At 35.9% G+C, this 22,320-nt stretch overlaps 1 protein-coding gene across 2 annotated transcripts in view; it reads right to left on the bottom strand.

Moving 5' to 3' along the window:
* GMDS (GDP-mannose 4,6-dehydratase) overlaps positions 1-22,320 on the bottom strand; it is a 782,760-nt gene that overhangs the window by 134,013 nt on the left and 626,427 nt on the right. For both annotated transcript variants that reach the window (XM_036765676.1, XM_036765686.1), the window contains exon 8: positions 11,771-11,889. In XM_036765676.1, the coding sequence (XP_036621571.1) occupies positions 11,771-11,889 (119 nt within the window). The remainder of the gene's footprint in view (positions 1-11,770; positions 11,890-22,320) is intronic.

Raw genomic sequence — 22,320 nt, 5'->3', positions numbered from 1 at the left:
ACTGTCATTTCCTCTATTTCTTTAAATTCTCCTTTCATCTTTTTTTTTTTGGTGTTTTTTTTTAAACTCAAGAAATGTCATATTCTTTCTTATTTTTTTCTCTTAATAGTCTCTAGATATGGGTAAGTTTATTTCATTGCTTATTTTTTTCTTGGTACCTTATTTATTTACCTATCTGGTGTTTCTGTTGTTTGGGATGTTTGCAGGTAGATTATTAGGCTCACATTTGTATTTTTTTTCCCATGGCAGTGCTTCAAATGCCTCTTTTTTTTTAAATTAACACCCATCTTTTTTTGTTGATGATTAGGCTTAGATTTGTAGGTTATTTCATTTTGATTGCATCTTGAGCTATTTTTGCATCTTTGAATGTTATTCTATTCCCTCCTATGGTTTTTGGTGGGTGCCTTAATTCAATTACCGTTCTTTTTGAAGGTCTTTTTTTTCTGGTTGCTTCCAGAATTTGTTGTCTATCACTGGAACTGTTCAGTTTAAGCACTATGTACCTTTGAATTTGAAACATATTTTTTTTCTTTTGGTGCCAATATGTGGATTCTATTGATTGGTGGGTTTTTCTTTCTGCTGTATTCAAAATTTCTGGGCAGTTTTCCTCCATTACTTCTTTCTTTGTGGTGTACATGCTTCATGACTTGTCATGTTTTTTCAGAGGTATATGATCCTTAAGTTTTCTCTATACATGTTGTCTTTGAGATAAATAGGTTTTGCTTGCCTAGAGATGATACATTTCAATGTTAGTGCTTTTTGCTTCCCTCTTTCTAGATTATCCTTCACTTCAGTATAGTTGTATTCCCAATCTGTTGTTCTCTCTTTCACTTTAACTGTAAGGTGACAATAAGGTGACAATTGTCACCTTAGATTCAAGTTTTTCTATTCTGTTAATTATTTCTGTTTTGTAAGACATAAATTCTGCCATCTAATTTTTATGAGTTTGATTTCTGTCTTAAACCATTGTGCAATGTCTTGCTGTGGTTTACTGTTCTTTTGGGACTTCACAGAGTTCTGTGTTTCATTAGGTATTGGTTTAATTTGCTTTGTCTTGCAATATTTATTTAAATAAAAAGTTTGCAATCTCTTGGATACTTTGGTACTCATCTTTCCTTCAAATTTTAGCCTCTTCTTTACTGATTTATTCACCTGTGTTCCAGGTTTTTAACTAAATTTTCTTCTTGAAATATTTTGTTTTTAACTCTGTTGCTCACTTTCTGACTTTTCTTTTTAAATGGTAGATTTACTCCCAGGGCTAGATTAAAAGGCAGTCTCAACTTCCTCCTACATTGAAGATTTGCTTTTCATTGGTCTTGGTTCCTGTCCAAGAAGATTCTTGGTGGAGACAGGACTGGCCCCAGCTGAATTCCAGTTTCCTTTACTTTAGTCTCAACGCAGCCATACATGCTGGCTCTCTGCCCTAGTCCACCCTGTTCTTTAGTGCTCTGGCTGAGCTGAATCAGCATTTGTTGCTTTTTGCAGAATTGGGGGATATTGGCATTAGTATTTTGAGCAGAGTTTCCACTAACTTGGCTTCCTTAATCTGAGGACCATCTCAGGCAGGGGGAAGTATGACATTCTCACTATCATACCTCCTCCTATCTATACTGCTGAGAGCCAAAGTCCCTTGATGGTTGCAATAGGACACTGGCAGATGGACAGAGGTGGGGTATGCTAGCAGAAACTCTGAAGCAGAAGGGAAATCTCTGAGTGGGTCACAAAGGACAAAACTATGGATCAAGTTATGAGCCTTGCCAGAGAGCATAGAGGCTGCTGGGTGAGGGCTACAGAGTAGCATTTTCCAGTGTTGATGAAGGCTGTTACCTTGTGGGTCTTCTTGCTTTTTGTCCTGTGGATTCTGCAGAAATTGCTCTACCTCTTTGGAATTTTAACGATAGTCAATGGGGAACGAAGAAAATATCTAATGCGTCACGTTGTTGATTATGTGACCCAGAAGTTGTACAGCTCTCTTTCTGATACGCTTCCAAATCACCTGTTTATTAATGTATGCTAAATTTTTGCCAGGAATTAAGATCAAGATCAATGGTTTGCAAACTCTACCCTATTTTTTTCTTTTTAAATGGGATATTTTCCCATTCATGTTTGCTACACCTCATTTCTTCTCTACAATTTTTCAAAGATAACAAATTGCTCAACAATAACAGTTGTCAGTTTTTTCAGTATCCTGGCATGTAGTACATTCAGGTTGGAGATGAGTTTATTGGAAGGAGCTAGGTGCTATTAAAAAAAAGTCCTCTCTTATTTTGGGTTTCAACAACCTATTAACTACTTGTGTGCCATTGTTTTTCATTTAATGATCATTCTCCTTGGCAGAAAAAAAATAAGACTTGAGTGTTTCTTCCTTTTCTCTTTCACCCCTTATCTCTACTCCATTCAACTAGCGTAGCAGAAGTTCTGTCCTTCATTGGATTTTCCTCTTGCCACAAACTAAGCTAAAGGACTGAAATCAATCAGCAGCACTTTATTGAACTATAATGCTCCTAAAGTTATTCTTATAGGACTATGACATACTTCTCTCCCTCTTCTTATCTGTCCTGACTTTCATCTTCTGCCTACATCTTTTTCTGGAGGTGACTGAGCATTCTCTTAATTAGTATTTCCTTTTCTGTCTCCAGAAGTTCTGGTCAATTTTCTTGTAATATTTCTTTCATTATGGTGTTGGGATTTTTTGAATTGTTATGCTATTCTGGAAGAATAATCCTTAGGCTGTCTCTACACATCCTGTCTTCAAGATCAATGTATTTTGCTTGGGTAGAGAGGATGCTTTTTTTTTAAAGTGTTACTGATCTTTAATTTTCTTTTTCTAGATTGTCCTTCACTTCTGTGAATTCCTAATCAGTCGTCCTCTCTTTTGCAGATTCAAGTTTTCTATTCTGCCAATTACTTCTGCTGTGCAGGCCATAAATTCTGTCCTCATTTCTTTTTTGTTTGTTTTTTTTTGGGGGGGCAGGGCAATTGGGGTTAATGGACTTGCCCAAGGTCACACAGCTAGTACATGTGTCAAGTATCTGAGGCCAGATTTGAACTCAGGTCCTCCTGACTCCAGGGCCGGTGCTTTGCTCGCTGCGCCATCTAGCTGCCCCACTCTCATTTCTCTTTTAAACCACTTAGACAGTTCTCAGATTCGAATTCATTTTGATTGTATCTTGAGCTATTTTTGCATCTTTGAATGTTATTCTACTCCCTCCTATGGTTTTTGGTGGGTGCCTTAATTGAATTACCGTTCTTTTTGAAGGTCTTTTTTTCTGGTTGCTTCCAGAATTTGTTGTCTATCACTGGAACTGTCTCATGTGTGTCATATATGTTTATCTATGTATACACATGTACACATGCATGTTTATACATGTGTACACACATATATGTATTTCAGCTGCTTTTTCTGATCTTTGTTCTTTTCAATGTTTTTTCTATCTCCTTTATTATTTCCACAGCTGCATCCAAATGCAATACCTTTATTTTCCTTGATGCTGAGGAATCATAAAAGTTTCTGCAGCTTTTATCCACCTGTCTTCTCTTGGTTGTTCTTCTAGTTCATATTAAAGTTTCCTTTGGATGACGCTTAGTTAAGTGTTTTGCCAAGATTTCTTTAAACTGGTCTTTCCCTCCTCTGCTTTTCCTGTTTTATTATATAATAGTGCTCATGACCTTCAACAGTCTTCCATGAGATTTTTACCAAAAAACGTATATGTTAAACTAGTGTTGCCCTTGACTGCCATATTTCTTCACTTAGTAATTAAGTTAAAAAATTTTTTTTACTACAGCAATTTTTAGACTACTTATTACCATAACTGATTTATGTATTAACTTTCACATAAAATTATTGTAATTTGGTGTCATTGTCCTTTCTTCCCTCCATATCCTACTTTGGGGCATGAATTTTAATTTCTTTAAATAGGCCTGGTTGGAATCATTTTAATTGTCATCTTTTTTCAAATTTAATTTTTTTCTGCTTTTGTAATAATTTTGATTTTTGCTCTAACAATTTGGTGGTCTGACCATACATAGCTAATTCAGGAAAGATTCCTAGATCACTAATGAGTCATTTGCTACTGGTTAAAAAACAATGAATTTCATTTTTATAAGGGTCTTTTCTACTAAAAAATTTCCTTTTTATTGTTATGAATATGACAAACTTCAACAAATTTGAACTTAAATAAAGAATAGATAAAGGACATTCCATATGAAATGATAAATCTCTACTATGTGGAATCTGGTTTTTGGGGTGGAAAGGGTTACATTTCAAATTTAACATAGCAGTTCTAACACTGTTTTGCATTTGTGTCCCATTCTGAACTTTCTTCTCTTTGTTTTTAATTACTCATTGCCACACTTTTCTTTCTTCTTCTTCCTTAAGAATCAGTGTCACTCTTCTCCCTCATTCCTCATGAAATCCTCCTTGATAGCAAAAAAGCATAGACACACAAAACAAAGCCAAACATCAGCCATGTCTGAAAAAAAGAGTATGCCACATTTTGTTCCTCTACTCTGTTACCATTTTGCCAAGAGGCAGGCAGCAGTAGCCATCAATAGGCTGTTGGAGTTACAATTGATTATTGTTTTCATCATGGCTTTTTAGATTTTCACAGTTGTTTTCCCTTAAAACATAGTAGTTAATACATAAATTGTTCTCTTGATTCCGCTCACTTCACATTGCATTAGTTCAAAAACACCTTCTGAAATTTCTCTGTCTTTTCTGTCATTCTTACAGTACAAAAATATCCCGTTAATTCACACTATAATTTTTCAACCATTCTCCAATTGATAGATACTTCTTTAATTTAAAATTCTTTGCAACAAGTTCTTCTACATGTATTTTTGGAACTGAGTCTTTTCTCTCTTTGGGTTTCTTCATGATTTAAGCACTATAGTAGCAATCTGGGTCAAAGGGTATTTGTCTAGTGAATTTGGGAGTATCGTTTTAAATTGTTTTCCAGAATGGATGCACTAATTCAAAACTCCACCAAAAGTACATCAGTATGCTCCTCCTCTCATATTCCCTCCAGCAAATGTAATTTTCCTTTTTTGTAATCTTTGTCCTTAACCCAATAGTTGGAGTCCCTGAACACTATACCACTAAGGACAGCCTTGAAAATGACATGTTGGATATACTCAAAAGGTAAAAGCAAGCTCTACATAACAGATATTTGCAGTTTGATGGACATTCCTCATTTTCTCACTTACTATGCATATGCAGATGTTCATTTTATTTTATGTTTGCTAAGTTCAGAATTAAAAAAAAATTCAACCCCATTCCTGCCCCGCCCCAACAAAACCATCAACACTGTTTGATTACTTGTATATCTAGTGTATCTAATCTATTCCACTGATTAACTTGTCTATTTTTAGGGAAAAAAATCAGTCCCAAATAGTTTTGATGATTATTGATTTGTAATACAGTTTGAGATCTGATACTATTGGACCATCTGCTTTTCCACTACTTTCATTAGTTCCCTTGATATTTTTGATGTTTTGTTCCTCAAGATGAATTTTTTTTATTCTTTTCCTAGTCCTATGTATTAACTCCTTTTTTCTTTGATTAGTATGGCAAATGACTCAAAAAAAATTAGGTAGTATTGTTATTTTTATTATGTTGGAATGAGCGACTATGAGCAATTAATATCTCTCCAGTCATTTAGATCTGTCTTTATTTCTGTAAAGAAAATTTGTAGTTCTTTTCACATAATTACTGTATGTCTTGGAGATATTTTACATATTCTAGTTATTTTGAAAGAAAATTTAACAATATATTTTCCTGAGGGACTTAAAAAAGAACATATAGTAAGGCTGATGATTTTTATGAGTTTTTTTTATCCTGTTAATCTACTGAAATTATTGTTTAATTTTTTTCATTGACTTTCCATCATTCTCTAAGTAAACCATCATGTCATCTCACAAAAAGGAATAATTTTGTTTACTTTTTATTCCCTCAAGAGTGTTCCTGTTTATATGCTATTATTATCCTCAAACTTTTTGTTGTTATTTGGCTTTAGCAGCCATTTCTAGAATTGTAGAAGATAACAATGGTGAGAAGAAGTATCTTTCTTTACCCTTGCTTGATCTTAATGAAAAGACCTCTAGTGTTTCTCCAAAGATAATGCTAGCTTTTAATTTTAGATAGATATTATTGAGCATAATAAAAAACAATCTATTTTTAAGCTTTTTGAATGATTTTGAAAATGTATTTTATCATACTTTATTTTGTCAATTTTCTGCATCTACTGATAGAATTATGTGATTTTGATTATTTCTGTTATTAAAATAGGCTACCAAGTTTATGGTTTTTCTAATATTGAATCAACTCTGCAATCTTGGTATAAATCTACCAGGTCACAGTGTACAATCTTTTAAATATGTAATTGTAACCTCATTACCAACATTTTATTCAACAATTTTGAATCAATATTCATTTGCTATATCTATAGTTCTAATTTTTTCTGTTTTAGCTCTTCTTCAGGACCATGTCTTTCTCAAAATATGGTGGCATAACTTCTCCTACTTTGTTCATTTTTAGAAAGGCATGCTTATTTACTGCACACAATACAAGGTAAGCATAGTCATCGTAAAATTTATTTGAAATTGTTGCTTAAATTTCTTCATTTCAGAAAGTAAGTCTCATTTCATATTAAAGGAGTTTGGTTTAATTCTCCACATGGGAGAAATAAGATTAAACAAAACAAGTAGGTGAAGACTGTCTATTGGTCACACTATGATATGTAGTTAGATGAACAACAACCCATCAGGACATGCACCTTGGACAGACATTGGGAATGGAAAATCCACTAGGTCCAGAATTGAACAGGAGGAGGAGAGGAGACTGTATTGCCTTTGAAAAAATTGTGCAATGCTTTAATGATGAATTTCTTTGTGAAAAGGTCCGTATTTTTAACATCTGTATTTTTCTGGTGTTAGTTATGAATCAGGGAATAGCATAATCTCTGAAAAATTAACTTGGAGAATCACTGAGAGAAAAATGGAGAGGTAAATAGAGAGTTTTTGCAAAGATGAAAATATTGGCCATTTAGGTAAAAACAGAGAAATTGGCATGTATGCAATAATTACAATACGTACTCTCTTAATTCATTGCTAAAGTTGAAAAAAATAAACCTAAATTATCCACCTTCTTTCAGCCAGAAAAGGTATCCAATGCTGAGTACTCAGCCAGGCACATATTAGGTTCTAAAGAAATGCTTACTGAATTGAACTAAGAATATTAGTTCTGAAAAGAGCCTATAACGACGAACCAGCCTAATGTCCTCAAATTTCAGGTGAGGAAACTGAGGCCTAAAGATGTCACCATGCCCCTACATCAGGTATCTTCTCTCACTCCTCCTTCACTAATTTTTAAGCTTCCTTTTGTGTGTTGTCCTCCTTGTGAGATGATAAGCTCTTTGAGGACAGAGGCTGTCTAATTTTTTTTTTTTATATTTGTATACCTAGCACTTAGCACAGTGCCTGTAGAAGCACTTAATAAATGTTTACTGGTTGACTAGAGTTTTAGAGTTGGCAAGAAATTTAATATTTTTGCAAAAGTTTTCCAATAGCATAGTAAAAATGGTTTTTTTAAAAAAAGACTTTTTATGACTAGAACAAACCAAGCGGATATATAGCTAAGAGTACACAGACCTTCATATATAATTGGACTTCGAATTCAACACTCGGTTGGAAATTTTTCTTTAAAAATGCATAAAACATTTTGTACAAAAGTTGCTAAATGTCAGAGTGTTTCAAGAATTCTTTCAGGGAGTAAACTCCTCTCCAGAAGAATTTTTTTTCATTCATAGTACTATTGTGTCATATTTACACTATACAATCCTTTCAGATTTAAAAAGTGCTTTCCTTAAAACAAGTCTATGCTCTAAGTACAAATATTATTTCAACTGATTTTTCATTTCAGCACTACTGCCCCTATATCACACCACCCTGACTAAATAGATTATGAGATTCGGGATGGGTTAGATACACATTACTTAATCTTTTTATCTACCTTAGTACCTAGTAAAGTTCTTCGTACTTGATGCCTCTGTGCCTGACACATAGTAGGTGCTTAAAGATTTATCAATGTTTGTTGAAGTTTTCAGGGCACTGAATGACTGCATAATAAATTATTACCTCCAAAACCAGAGTCAGTGATACCCTCACATTTACCTGTCTCTTCAAAAATTCTCTTCTCATACACACACACACACACACACACACCCTTAGAGTGCTGGGTCTGGCGTCAGGAAGACCTGTGTTCAAATTTGACCTCAGACACTTATTGGCTTCATGACCCTGGGCAAATCACTTAATGGCTGTCTGACTCAATTTCCTCAACTGCAAAATGGGGATAATTATAATACTTCTCTTCACAGGGTTGTTATGAGGATCAAATGAGGTATTTGTAAAGTGTTTAGCACAGTGCCTGGAGTGTAGTAGGTACTTAATAAGTACTTGTTCCTTTCTCCCCAATTTACTTAGAAAAAAGTGCCTATCAGGAGGAGCAGGCCCAGATTGAGCATTCTTATTTCAGTCATGAGAAATAGTGCCTTTACTCCAAGGAGTGGCCTTTGTTTTCCTATCACTTTCTAGATTTTGTGAAAGGAATGAATAAGATTCTTTTTTTGTCCTCTAATTCAATGTACCTCATTTGTGAACAAATACTGATGGCAAGGATACACTCAAATGGCAAATACAGCTTTATCCTAAATATGTGAACTTGACATTGACATGAATGAATCTGATTTATAAACAAATAGGCTCTGTGAGGCTAGGAGATGTGGTCATTAGAAATTCAAATGTCACAATGCAGGACTACTCTGAAAGGCAATATTTACTTGGCATCTATTAAGCTCTTTTAACTTTAAGTGTTGATCAGCTTCCACCTACTAAAAACACATTTTAACATTGCTGACTCTTTTCATTCCATTTCCATTGTTCAGGGTTGTCCAACCTTAGGTTTTTATTGAAACAATAGACAATATATTTTGATTTGCCATTTTAGTGAGAGCTCTGTAGTAGCTTGCTTCATTTACTAAAGCATTTGTGTAAATTTTTATGCTTGTAGGCAGGCTGCATAAATCCTACTGTGGGCTGCATGTGGCCTTCTGGCCCCATTTTGGACAGCCCTGGTATAGTTCATAAGCCAGGATAAAGGGAATTAGCACAAAGTTGTGAAATAAAGAACTTAAAAAAGAGACTGTAATCAATATAAGGAATATGTAATCAACACAATTACATCTGGAACCCCGAGATAGTACAGATCTTCCTCAATGAGAAAGATACATAGCCACTAAGAAGAGACTAGCCTAACAATCTGAACAGTAAAAAACCAAGTAGATGAAGAATGACTATTATGACATACAGACGCATGGGTAGCCTACTGAGTGCACATTATCTTGGCTAGGCACTTCACATAGGTAATAAGGTGGGCCTAGAACTAAAGAGGAACAAGAAAGTAGGCTTAATTCCATTGGGAAAGCTGTAGTAGTTTCAACATTCCCAAGCCAGCTCCTGACAAATGCTCATCTTCTTAATACCAACATTCTTCTAGTGCTGCAAAATGGCTATGAATCACAAACCTGTGAGTTGCCCACAGGCAATGTGACCAATGCATGACACATGTCAACAGACTACAGGTTACACAAGTTATCAATGGTAGCTTGTGGCCAAGAAGTGTCATAAAAGATGTCATTGATGACATGTATGACTGGGAAGTGTGATGGGCCAATCAGGAGGTGAGAACAAGGAATAAGAGATGCACTGATATTCTCAAAATATTGACAACTACAACAACACAAACCTAGAGAAAGACCACTAGGGTTTTGGATAGAGCCTCCAATGAAGAACGAGGACAAGAACTGCACAGGACGAGAAAGCATGAGAAGCTGCAAATTACTCAGTGGAAATACTACCCATGTTTATCAAATTAAAGATCCATGAGGGTATCAAAGTGTAAGTTGAAATGGATACCTGAAGTTCTATGCAAATAAATTCCTTAAACTTGAATGATCTTTAAAGTAACTGAGTTAAAATGTTCTCTACATTTCCTCCCCCACCCCCAGACCCCGCCAATTTCCAAGTGTTCAAATCATAATGTGTTCTTTGTTCATTTCTGCACAGTTCCTGAATAAGTTGAGATATTGTTCCCAAGTAAAACTTATTGGCCCTCCTGAAAGTTCACCAGCTGCAAGCCAGTGACTTTGATGGCCTAAGGAACAGCCTTGGCATAGCATCATGGAGGAGCCTGTGGCTTTCCTCTCCTTCTTCCAGCTGAGATTGGTATGTTGATGCAGGGGGCCCAAAGAAGATACAGAAGGAGGGAAATTGAAAAAATAATAAACAATAAAATATAAATTACAGAAAGCATTCACAAAGCCATCATGATTTTATTATCTGGCCTTGAGAAGGAATTTTGTATTTTCTGTCAAACTATGCAGAATATGCATTGTAAACATTCTGCACCCCCAGCTCAATATTTTCTTTCATGACTCAGAAAGACAAGAGCTGTGTAATGGGAATGTCGAATGACAGGGGTCCATAATTCTGGTGGCACGAATCAGGATTATAGGGCCCCACCACAGGAAAGATCCTTGTTAAACAAATGAAGAAACGTTTTTATTTTAACTCAATGCATCTGTATTTCTTCTCAGTCTCTCTGTTTCGTGATAAATTTTGAAGGTGCTGACTGACTTTGCCCATATTTGTATACTATTAGACAGTACTTGTGAGAGGCACTTTATGTGGTAGATAGATGGCTAGACCTAACAGTCAAGAAGAAATGGTTCAAAGCTTGCCACTGATACATACTGGCTTTGGGGATGGTGAACAAGTCAATTAACTGAAGGCAAGTACCTTGAAGGAACTCTTTAGGACTCAAAGACACATTCTAGTTGTCACTGAATTGGTGGAAGGATTTCCCACACCTGGAATTTACCACACTGATGAAATCACACTTCTGGACCAGAACAAAGTCACCAACATGCACTTTAAGTTTGATTTGTCATTCCTTCTGCCATATTAATGAAAATAATAAGGAATTTTCAAAAGGAGACACCTTCAGTCATTTTTAACTGATTTCAATGGAATTTGTTACACAGGTAAAATTTAGATAGATTTTACTAACTAAATAAGAATGATTAGTTTTTGTTCAGTCTCCTATGGTGGGCTGGAATGGCCAGTGTAATGAACGCTATCTTATGGGCCCAAAGGCCATTTTGGAGGCAAGAAAGAGGTGTATTTTTTTAAAAAAAATGTTCTTTACTAAAACATTCTGTGTGGAATGCTAAATTAATCTTAAAAGAGGTGTTTAATTCTTGGGGCTGCAGAGAAGAAAAATGACAAGTGAAATGAAAACTGAATAGCATCTAGGATAAAAGTGACTTGCCAAATTTCATGGGGATTAATTTTAAGGCTACCCCCTACCTTTGTGAAAGCATTTCCCTCCTGTGATGAGGGATTCTGCCAAATATTTTTAATGCTCCAATTAAAACCTGACCTCAAACTTTGTGAAAGGCTCTCATGTTCTTCTTCTCAGAGCTTCACAAGCAGGGGCAAAAAACATCCTGGCTGGAAAGGCTCAAGCTTAGTGATTTGGTATCTTTGGATTCTGAAGCTCACTGTGGCAGGGCCAAGTCTGTGTTTAATACTGAGCATGCCTGTCTTGCTATGCTATGAGAGGTAAGGGATTGTTCCACAGGGGCAAATCTATACACAAACACAAATGATTGACAAGTGGTCAGAAATCCACTCCCAAACCAGGCAAACTTACACGATAGTTTTCCCAATGTAAAAAAATGATTTCTCCACAAATTCACGGACACTGTGGACTTCCCCAGTAGCAATGACAAAGTCTTCTGGCTCATCAGTCTGCAACATTAGCCACATAGCCTAAAGAAAGAAAAATAAATCTAGGCTGAGAATTTCATTAGGTGGCTTCTATCATATATAATATTGTAGGACCACATTTCTTATGTATAGATAACCAAACATGGTTTTAGACAATAAGGAGAAGGGTCATGGTTTCTGTATAGGGTGGTAACTGGTTTAGTGCACAGCTCTGAGGGGAATTACTTCAACTATATCACACTGAAGAAACAGTAGTTGAAAGGCTTTACCGAATTTTCCTTTTGTTTCATAGCTAGAAGACAGGGAAAAAATAATTTGGAGTTAGAGCGTTAGCCCTTAGAGGAGGAAATTATTTTTAGCAGTGAAATGATTAATTTTAAGTCCCAGGAACCAAGCACTGAAGGATTTTGTAATGCAAGGAAACCAGAATTGTATAATAAACTGTGCTGCTGAGTTTTCTAAAAATGAAATGTCTGATATTCACAGAAAAAAGTAAAAGTCATATCTAGTATGGTTAAATATTTTCATAAGATAGCATTCAAAGTCAGGTACTCTTCTTGCATGACCACATATCTAAAATTAAAGTTAACATTCCACAACACACAAAAAAGGCTTTCCATCTTCTTCCTTTAAAAAGAAATGAAGTTTCAAAAAACAAATATGTGAGTGGACATTATAAGAGACAAACTAGTAGCCAAAGTCAGAGCCAGTTCTAAATTGGGATGCTCAACTAAAATAGTAATTTCTACAGCATACAGACTTCTAATCCTTCTGTTATCAAACCATCCTATTGACTCTAATGGTTTTCATATTTGTGTTGCATTGAGAAATAAGTTTTTCTATTTCTTTGAATAAAACTCTATTTCTTTTAATTTGTGAGTGGAGTACATTTGTAATTATCTATGAGCTGATAAAAAGTAAAGGAAGAAAAGTAGAGAATCTTCAATGACTAACAATGATAAGAAACAACAAAGAGACCCAACCAAATCTTCTTCACACTCATAACGCCACTATCCATCAACAGATATTTTGAATAACTCAACTATCCAACTTTTTTCACATAGTAAAAGAAAACAAAACAAAAATCCCCCAAAACAAAAAAAAATCTTTAACAATGTTAATAGGTATCTAGCTACTAGTGAATATTCTACAAATCAGAGTTCGTCAAAAGCTTTGAGAAGGTTCAGTTTCTCCTTGGACATGCCACTTGAACATTTTAATTTCTTTTAACTCCAAGTGTTAGGTTTGTCAGGTTCTGTCAGTTTCAAGGAAAAATAAAACCAAACATATTTTCAAAGAAGTATGGTATTTTAAAGTCTTTTGTGACATTTTGTTTTTGCATCTTTCATTTGTGGAAGATTTTAGAAAAACACAGAAGACAGGTCACTGGGCCATATTACATACGCCCTTGACATTATTTTCAGCTTGGGGATTTAACATGATTGGACAATGGAAACAATTTTATTTTTCCTTCTTAAGGATTAGTGTTCTCATCAGTTACATAATGATACCTGGATGACTGATAACATATTGTTAGCTTGGGAAAAGATGCCTTCATTCATATCATCTTAGAACTTTTCAAATTTTATTATGAATCAAGAGGTCACGGAGAATGATTCACATCACAAACTCCCTTTACTTTTTTTAAAAATTAGAATGATGGCATAACTAGTAATAAAGAGCTTAAGTAAATAAAACAATTACATACATGCACATATATATAGATATGGAGAGAGAGAGAGAGAGAGAGAAAGAGAGAGAGAGAGAGAGAGAGAGAGAGAGAGAGAGAGAGAGAGAGAGAGAGAGAGACAGGGAGATCTTTGGTTGGCACAAAGAAATTCAACAGAGAGAATCCCATGCCAACTTCTATAATAAAGAGATGAATTTATAGGTGATCCACTTACAATAGACTCAAAATCCTCATATGCTTATGAGCTGTGTAACCTTGGGCAAGTCGCTTAACCTGTGTTTGTCTCAGTTTCCTCAACTATAAAATGAGGAGAATAATAGCTTTTACCTCTCAGTGTTGTTTGAGGGGAAAAAAAGAGGTATTATTGGTAAAGCATTTAATGCAGTTCCTGGCATTTAGTAGGTAAAATATACATGCTAGCTATGATGAAGATGATGAGGATGTTTCCTCAAGATGAAGCTTATATACTACCAACTGTGCAAAAACTTCTCATATGCTTCCAGGTAAAAGTAATCTCCCCCTAACCCTAAATTCCTAGAGCACGTTGCTTAGATCTCTCTTTTGCTACCAAAATATCCTACCTTGTATCATACTCAGCTTTGTACACATATACTTATAGCAGAATGTCTACTCCATGAGGGCAAGGGCTATCTTTTTAAACAATAAAATCACACAAGTGGATGAGATTCAGGTCACATAGCCAAAGTCATTCTAAGAATTTCTTTATGCTATCTGCACTAAGTGAATGACTTCACAATAAAGACAAGGAAGGGACTTCAGGAATCACCTAGTTCAAACTTTTCTTAAACATCTTAAGTTTAAAGGTCACATTGTATTAACTATTGACTCTCCAAATGTTGCAATGGCTTTTGGCCAAAAGCAGTAACCTTCTGGTCTGACCATTACACTTAATGTTCATGCCCTAAATATTCTTTTGGGCCACCCAGGAGTAGCAGGCATTGTTATTCTAGTTTCATAGATAGGGAACTGGAACATAGACTGACTCATGATTTGTATCATCACATGAGTATAAAAGAAAATAAGAAAATATTTTGCTACATAACAAGATGGGACTTGTTGGCAAAGACCATGCTGTTGGGAAAGATTGAAGGTAAAAGTAAAAGAGGCAGTGGAGGATGAGATGGATAGATAGAACAGATAGATAGATGGAAACAATGAACATGAACTTGGACAGACTTTGAGATGATAGGAGGACCTGGTAGGCTATGGTTCATAGGGTCACAAAGAGTTGGAAATGACTGAATGACAAGAAGAAGAAGAAGGAGAAAGAGAAGGAGAAAGAGAAGGAGGAGAAGAAGGAGAAGAAGAAGAAGAAGAAAAAGAAGAAGAAGAAGAAGAAGAAGAAGAAGAAGAAGAAGAAGAGGAGGAGGAAGAATAAGGGAGAAAGGAGAAAGAAGAAAGTAGAAGAAGAAACAGTAACACCTCAAAAAAGTGCTCTCTTTATTCTAAAATGATATTCCAAAACAACCTAGTGCTGTTGGAACATGAACCTTGAGCCATATCTCTTGTTGTGAAAAGTGGTAGTACATTCACATTTGAACAGATCTAACTACCTCCTCTCATCCAGTACCTTTTGACCATATAGAATATTGGGAAGATGGGTGCAGCTTGTGGCTGTGGAGAAATGTGAAGATCACTGGTTATGTTGGGCCAGATTTTCTCTACCCAATTGGCTTTACCTGACTACCAACCCCCTCCCCCCAACTCAAACCCCAAACCAGTTCTCTGACATTTAAAATGTTTAATTCATTAAAGACTGTCAAAAGTGGTAAGAAAATAATAAATTATGATTTGGAACAAAATTTATATTGACATATTTCTGTAGCATCAGATGAAATAGGACAGTTCTAATTGAAAAGCCACTATTCTTCAATTTGTAATTATTGTAATTGAAAGAAACTGCAATTAAAAGAAATTCAAATAAAGTTTTATGGATCACTTGGTTTGCTTTTTCTTTTCTTTTCAAATACTTCATAATGTTAGAATGATATGAAACCAAGTAGCAAAAGAAGTCATGTAAACAGTTACACGAAAGAAAACAAAGATCTACTAAAAAAGGGAGGAAAAATAACATTTGTTCTTGTAAATAATGTTTGTTACTAATTTTGCAATTAGATAAAATCAAGCCAAAAGTTACAGGGCTTTAAATGCCAGGCACACACTTTCCACTGGTACTGCTTTTGTCGGCCAGACAGAAATGTATCTTTGTAGAAGGGTCTCACTTTCACTACGGTAAGTGCCAAGAATCTTTATTTTTCCATCAGACTATTTAAGGCCTTTGACCTATCAATTTCTAGGCATTTCCTTTAAAGTTCATATTGTACCAGACTTCAGGCTGGGAACAAGAAAGAGAGAGGGATATACAACTCCAGATTTATTTGTCATTACTGAATGGTTTGCTGGTTTTCACATAGGGGAAAAACTTTGTTTAAATTACCATTGAGCATAATTAATGGTTATTGACTGGTAAATGAAGAACAGGTGACACTCTGAATTAGAAGATAAACGATCTTGTGTTCTAGTGTGATAATGGGTTAGTAATTTGCTACAAAGCTGAGGCCTAGTGCATCCCATCATAACGCTAGATCATGTCCGGGAGACAAAAGCCTCTGTGTGAGAGGTATTCATCCATTCACCTCCGTATACAGCTGCACAAGTTGTTTTGGTCCATTTGTTCTCTGATGGACGGCACAACTGAGGCAAAAGTTCACCAATTCTCACCTTCCTGTTCACATGCTGAACCACACGACCCATGACATAGCTAGGCCACAATCTGCCATAAAATCACCGCCTTGCTTTGGCTTTTGGGTATCAGAACTATTTTGTAGTCACACTGTAGAAATCTCTCCCTCCCACACAGTCCCACCCCCAAACAATGAGAAGGAATAGGATGAGGTTTAAACTCCCTGTAGTTCTAGTATTTATATAACCCATTTAGAGATTACTGCATATAATAATTCAGCTCCTTTAGCCATCTACTTATTTTCATTCTTGATTTTGATTATAAGTTCAAGTCAAAAAACATTTATCTTGTATCAACCACCAAGGAGGAGAAAAGCCCTTGAGGAATGCAATAGAGCTTCAGGTTCTTCAATATAATAGAATGTCCTTTAATAACAAATGTATAGAACACCTTTTAAATACCATCATTCTTAAGGCTCACAATGTTCAAGTCCCATTGGGATTCCATACACTTTACAGTTGAATACTAACAGACAGAAAAATATTTATTGGATGAAAAATGATTGAGTTCAAATATATTAAACTTACGTTTGTTCTAGAAGCCTAAATTATGATGGTTAACAGACTATTTTTGCCTTTTTTATTATTGATACTGAAAAGTAACTTTTTCATAATGAATAGTCAGTCTTCTAAATGATAAAGATAGGCAGTGAGCAGAATGGATAGATATGAAACAATTTTCATCTAAGCTAATGTTCTTTCATAGTAACTCTTCACTAGTGAAGGAGAACACTTGAATTGTATTGCTACAGCCAACTAACTGCTCCTGATTCTGTGCATGCCTTTTGGGTTGTGGAGTGTGTTTGCCTCCAAATTCTCAAGTCTACAATTGCTTCCACTTCTCCATTAACCTCCAGTTCAGCATCCAAGCCAAAAACACTTATTAACTGAGCTGTCATCCATGAATAACAAGATTTGTTAATCAAGGTTATGTTTAACTACATTTGATTCCCGTTTTTGAAGGTTGGTGCTTCTGTGCTGTATAATTCTGAGGATAGTCGATGCAGATGGTACCTATTTCAGGGAGGGTGAGGAAGTTTCCAGAATAATTTAAATCTAATTGATAGTTTTGTGCTTGGTCTAACACATTATCTTCCATGTGATTTCAATGGTATAGGAAGCTCCAGGAGAGGAACTCCCTCTGTCAAAGCAGGCCAACGTCCTTCCTGCAGCCAAGGGTCTCAGAGTGGGGGTTTTTAACCTTTTCTGTCTCATTGATCCCTTTGAAAGTCTGGTGAATCCTGAGGATCCCTCCACAGAGCAATATTTATAAATGCAAAAAGTAAAATCATAGGAGTATAAAGGAAACCAATTGTACAGGTATAATTTTCCAATCCAAGTTCACATATTCTCCTGATCCCAGGTTAAGAACCTGTCTTAGAGAGTTGCTTCATGCACTGAGAGGTCAAGCGTCTTGTTTGCCTTAGTGGGATTGGAGCCTTGCTCATCCTGCCTTCAAGACCAACTCTCTACTATACCATGATGCTTCATGTAGTAATTACTAAATAAATATTTAATTGAATCTGAGGTGAATTACACACACACACACACACACTCACACTCACTCTCACATATGCTTTTTTTTTTGGAGGGGGGAAGCCAAGGCAATTGGAGCTAAGTGACTTGCCCAAGGTCACACAGCTAGTAAATGTGTCAAGTGTCTGAGGCCGGATTTGAACTCAGGTCCTCCTGACTCCAGGGCCGGTGCTCTACTCACTGCACCACCCAGCTGCCCCTCACGTAAGCTTTAATAAGCTAAAATGGAACTTTTGGATACCCTATATATTCATACATTTGTTTGTTCAGTCATTTTAGTCATGGCCAACTCTTCATGATCCCATTTGGTCTTTTTTTTGGCAGAGACACAGGAGTGGTTTGCCATTTCCTTCTCTAGCTCATTTTACAGATGAGGAAATTAAGGTAAACAGAGTTAATTGACTTGCCCAGGGTCACACAGCTAGTAAATGTCTGAGGCCAGATTTGAACTTGGGTCTTCCTGACTCCAGGCCTGGGCACTCTATCCATTGCACCACCTACCTGCTCAAATATTCATACATGGATATATACAAATAATGGCAACCTTTTCTCTGTTTGCAACAGCTTTCACTTTTAAATTTTTCTTGAGGTGGTAGAAGCTTCTATTTTTATAAAATGACATCTTACCTGGAACGGTTACATTTAGGATTTTAATGGTTCCATTGTTTTAGGTATTGGCCTTCTGCAGACCTCTCAGGATGGTCTGGAATCAGTGAGAAGTAGTCACTTTTCCTGGTCCCAGTCACCACCCTAGCTTCATTTCAAATAAATCCCTATCATATGTAAGGCATGGATTCAAAGAATAATGGGTAGAAAGAGTACCTGCCAGAAAATGAAAGGATGAACCTTGTGGACATGGCAGGTCAGAGCAAGAGAATTTCTTACTCTGGGATGCCGCTTCTAATAGTCCCAACTATGGACTGATCGTGACATGGTGACCACTTGGCATGTATTAGATTTTCTGCTTGTTTTCTAGTCTGAGAGGCTCATTTCAGGGTTCAAAGGAGATGGAGAGCTACGTTGTTCTGGATATTCAACCATTACTGCCTTATAACTATCCTTGGCTAGTAAACAAGTTCCTGGCTGGCTCTTTTCCCCCAAACCATCCAAAAGGACATTCCCAGTACAAGGGGTGTTGAACTGGACAATTGAGTAAGTCAGTCAGGAGCAGCTTTGCCAATAAAGCAGTTCTGTTATAGTTCCAGTGTTCTAGACTTCAGCAAAAAGTATTAAAATTAAGGAAGCCTTTGGCAACTTTGGATATAGTAGGTTATACTATAACGAAAACTATTTAGTGCAATTACGTACTCTGTTATTCTGCAGAAGTTTTCCTTGAGGTTATCAGATCCATTAAATAGTTTGAGTTAGTTTCTATTAAGAATATATTTCTCTGGGTAAAAGGTATTTATATGCAGGAAGCGAATTAACAAACTTAAGTTATGAGAGGACGGGCTAGTCACATACTGAGAGAAAGGGAATAAACCATCTGCATGTTCCAACATTATCCTCAAGATCGCAGGAGAAAGGAAGAAAAGCTCTTAGCAAGTTGGGTGAACCCTCTGTGGCAAATCTATGGGAGGACCAAGATATGAGCTGCACGGCACGGGATGGTGTGGAACGGTGGCAACATGCAAATTTTTGGAGAGAATATCACATTAATGAGATCACAGAGAGCTCTATTTTAAGTAGAGCATGATAACTGAAATTGACTAGAAAATGAAATTTACTCAATAATGTCACTGAAGAGCGAGGAAAGCTGATTGGTCATTTGGATCTACATAATTTCATGAGTTATCTTTTTTTTTAGCTATATGAAAAACAAGTATTGAGATAAATTAAACTCAGAACCAGACATTCAAATAACTGTATTAAAAGGTGTTAAACCAAGATTAAAAATGCATATTCAATAACATTAATAATATTTTAGAGTAAAAAGGTTTTTGTATAGTTAATGAATATTTAAAAATTTTTTAATATTCAACTTAAATTTTTTAAAATTCTACTTTTTGGTGAGCTTTATAATGTACATAATCATTAGTATAGTACATGTATTTAATTTATAAATAAGCATACATATATTGATGTAGCATGCTGAAAATTTTTCAATAAGGATACATAATCAAAAAAATTTGGAAACAACCACTCTAGATGGTGTTGAACTCTGAAAATATCTAAGATTCAGGGCTGTCCTTGATATTTTGCAAAGATAATTCATAATTAATATCTATAACCAATTATGTACATTTACCATAATAATGATTATGTACATTATAAAACTCACAGAAGGGTACTCTACTGACCAAAAGGTTTCTTATGCCACAATGGATAACAAGAAGAATTTCTGGGGCACAATGCCCCTGAAAATCTTTACTATGTGCTTTCTGGTAGGCAGTGAAGCATGGTATGATAAATTTGCCTTAGGAACAGCAATGCCCCTCAAACCTCTAGACTAGCTGTTTGACCTTGGACAAGTCACTTAACTTTGTTAGCCTCAGGTTCCTCATCTGTAAAATGAGCTGGAGAAGGAAATGGCAAACTACTCCATTGTCTTTGCCAGGCAAATCCCAAATGGGACCACAAAGAGTCAGACAATCAACAAAATAATAAATTAAATGATTTATTGCAACTGTCACTTTCTGAGGTGTAAATACTCACACTGAAAATTTAACAATCAGCATTCGGGAGCCCATTTGAGCTGGCTCCAGCATACCCCTGGACTTTCCAACTGGGTTTCAGCTGATACCTTCCATTTTTTTTGTTGTCTCCCTCACTAGGATGTGAGCTCCTTAAGAGTAAGGATTGTCTTTTCTATTTGTATTCCCATAGCTTAGCAAAGTGCTTTGCACATAGCCCTTAATAAATGCTTGCTTACTTCATTCATTCATGATCATAGGGCTCATTAAAACAAATACTTTACATAACAGTAAAGGAATTTTAAAAGATAAAATTCTAGCCTTAAGTCTCTTACATTGTCATTATCTGTTCTTTGTTCTAAGGCATTGTGGCATGTACATTTCTCCTGGCAATATTTCTGCAGATATTTTAAAGATTCCAAAGAACAGAAATGGGAAGGGAAAAAAAAAACCTAGTCTTCCCTTACCAAAATAATACTTGATAAGCATAGTGATACTAATGTACTAAACTATTAACGATTGTGAAGGAAGAAACAACAGCACATATGGTTTAATAAGCAATATAGATTGCATTTCCTTTCCACCAAACACCATAATTTTAGTGTTATCTGAATGACTAACTGATGCTTTATCTACAAATAATAACTGACATTTCTAAAGCAATTTTACATTCATTACTTCATGATGTATGACACATTTTATATATTACGCAATACATAATATATAGATATACACAAAGAAATTTGTAAGGAACCCTCATTTTCCATTCTCTTACTCCCTTTTCCAGCCAGAGATCACTTATTATCTATCTGTGAACTCAATTTGGCAAGTTTGGGATTAAGATCTTCCTTAGAGGAAGAATAGGAAAGTTTCTAGGCTGACGCAAAGATAATTAAGGTCTTTACCAAAATTTTAAATTCTTATGTGGTATAGAAACCTTGGCTGGTAAGTTTGTGTCCACTTTTACAGCATCATTGGTCAGCTGGTTGCTTCAGGACCAGCAGACCATCCACATGCAGCATCTTTTAGCACAAAACTCTACCCTTGTATACTCAGACACGTTTCCCAGTGCCACCTATCAGCAAAATAAGCTTATAGGTGTTATAAAAACCTAATGAATGGCTTCCACATTTCTAAAGTGGTTACTATGTGCCAGAAATTATGAGAAATATACATATATATGTATATATGTGAACAAGGGACATGCAAGCTATATACAGAGTAGATTAAGATTCCATACATTCTGATTATCCTTCTGTATTCCTGGAAGTTTTCATTTGCTAAGTTTTTCCATTGTGGGAGCACTGAGACTGGGTGACTGTTGTAGATGACCTTTGAGCCAACACTGTCACAGAACCTGAATGATACCACCCTTGAATGTCATTCAACTTCTTTCAAGAGAGTTCTGTAGTTCCTGCCCAGTGTTGGGGGTCTTGGCCCAGACATGGTTGACTGTTCTAGGTTCCTTGGTGGGTAAGGTTCTACTGTGGGCATCTGCTGTCTACTGAGGCTCATTAGGGCTCATAGAGTCTTTTAGCACAGGTTGACAGGTTGTGATGAGATGAGGCTCACAGAACTCTGAAGAAGAACTATCCAAGGCCCCACCTTTCAACAGAGAGAGGAATGTAACAGAAAAACTGAGTCTAGACTGATGGTACTAATCTTCTTACTTGCTGTTAGTGTCCCTTAATTTTGCCCAAATTCCTTGTCTAGATTCTGACCACTGGTGACCATTATCCTTTATGGGTTTATGAAACTTTACTTAACCATTTATCCTGGATTCCTGATCCTTGATTTCTAAGTTACCTTCCAAGATTCTGGGCCTTCTGCTTTTGTTCAACTTTGAGGACT

This window comes from Trichosurus vulpecula, chromosome 1 (genome assembly GCF_011100635.1).
Source record: "Trichosurus vulpecula isolate mTriVul1 chromosome 1, mTriVul1.pri, whole genome shotgun sequence".
NCBI classification, from domain to species: Eukaryota; Metazoa; Chordata; class Mammalia; order Diprotodontia; family Phalangeridae; genus Trichosurus; species Trichosurus vulpecula.
Note: the sequence above shows the minus strand (reverse complement) of the source record. Positions and strands in the feature narration are given on the sequence as shown.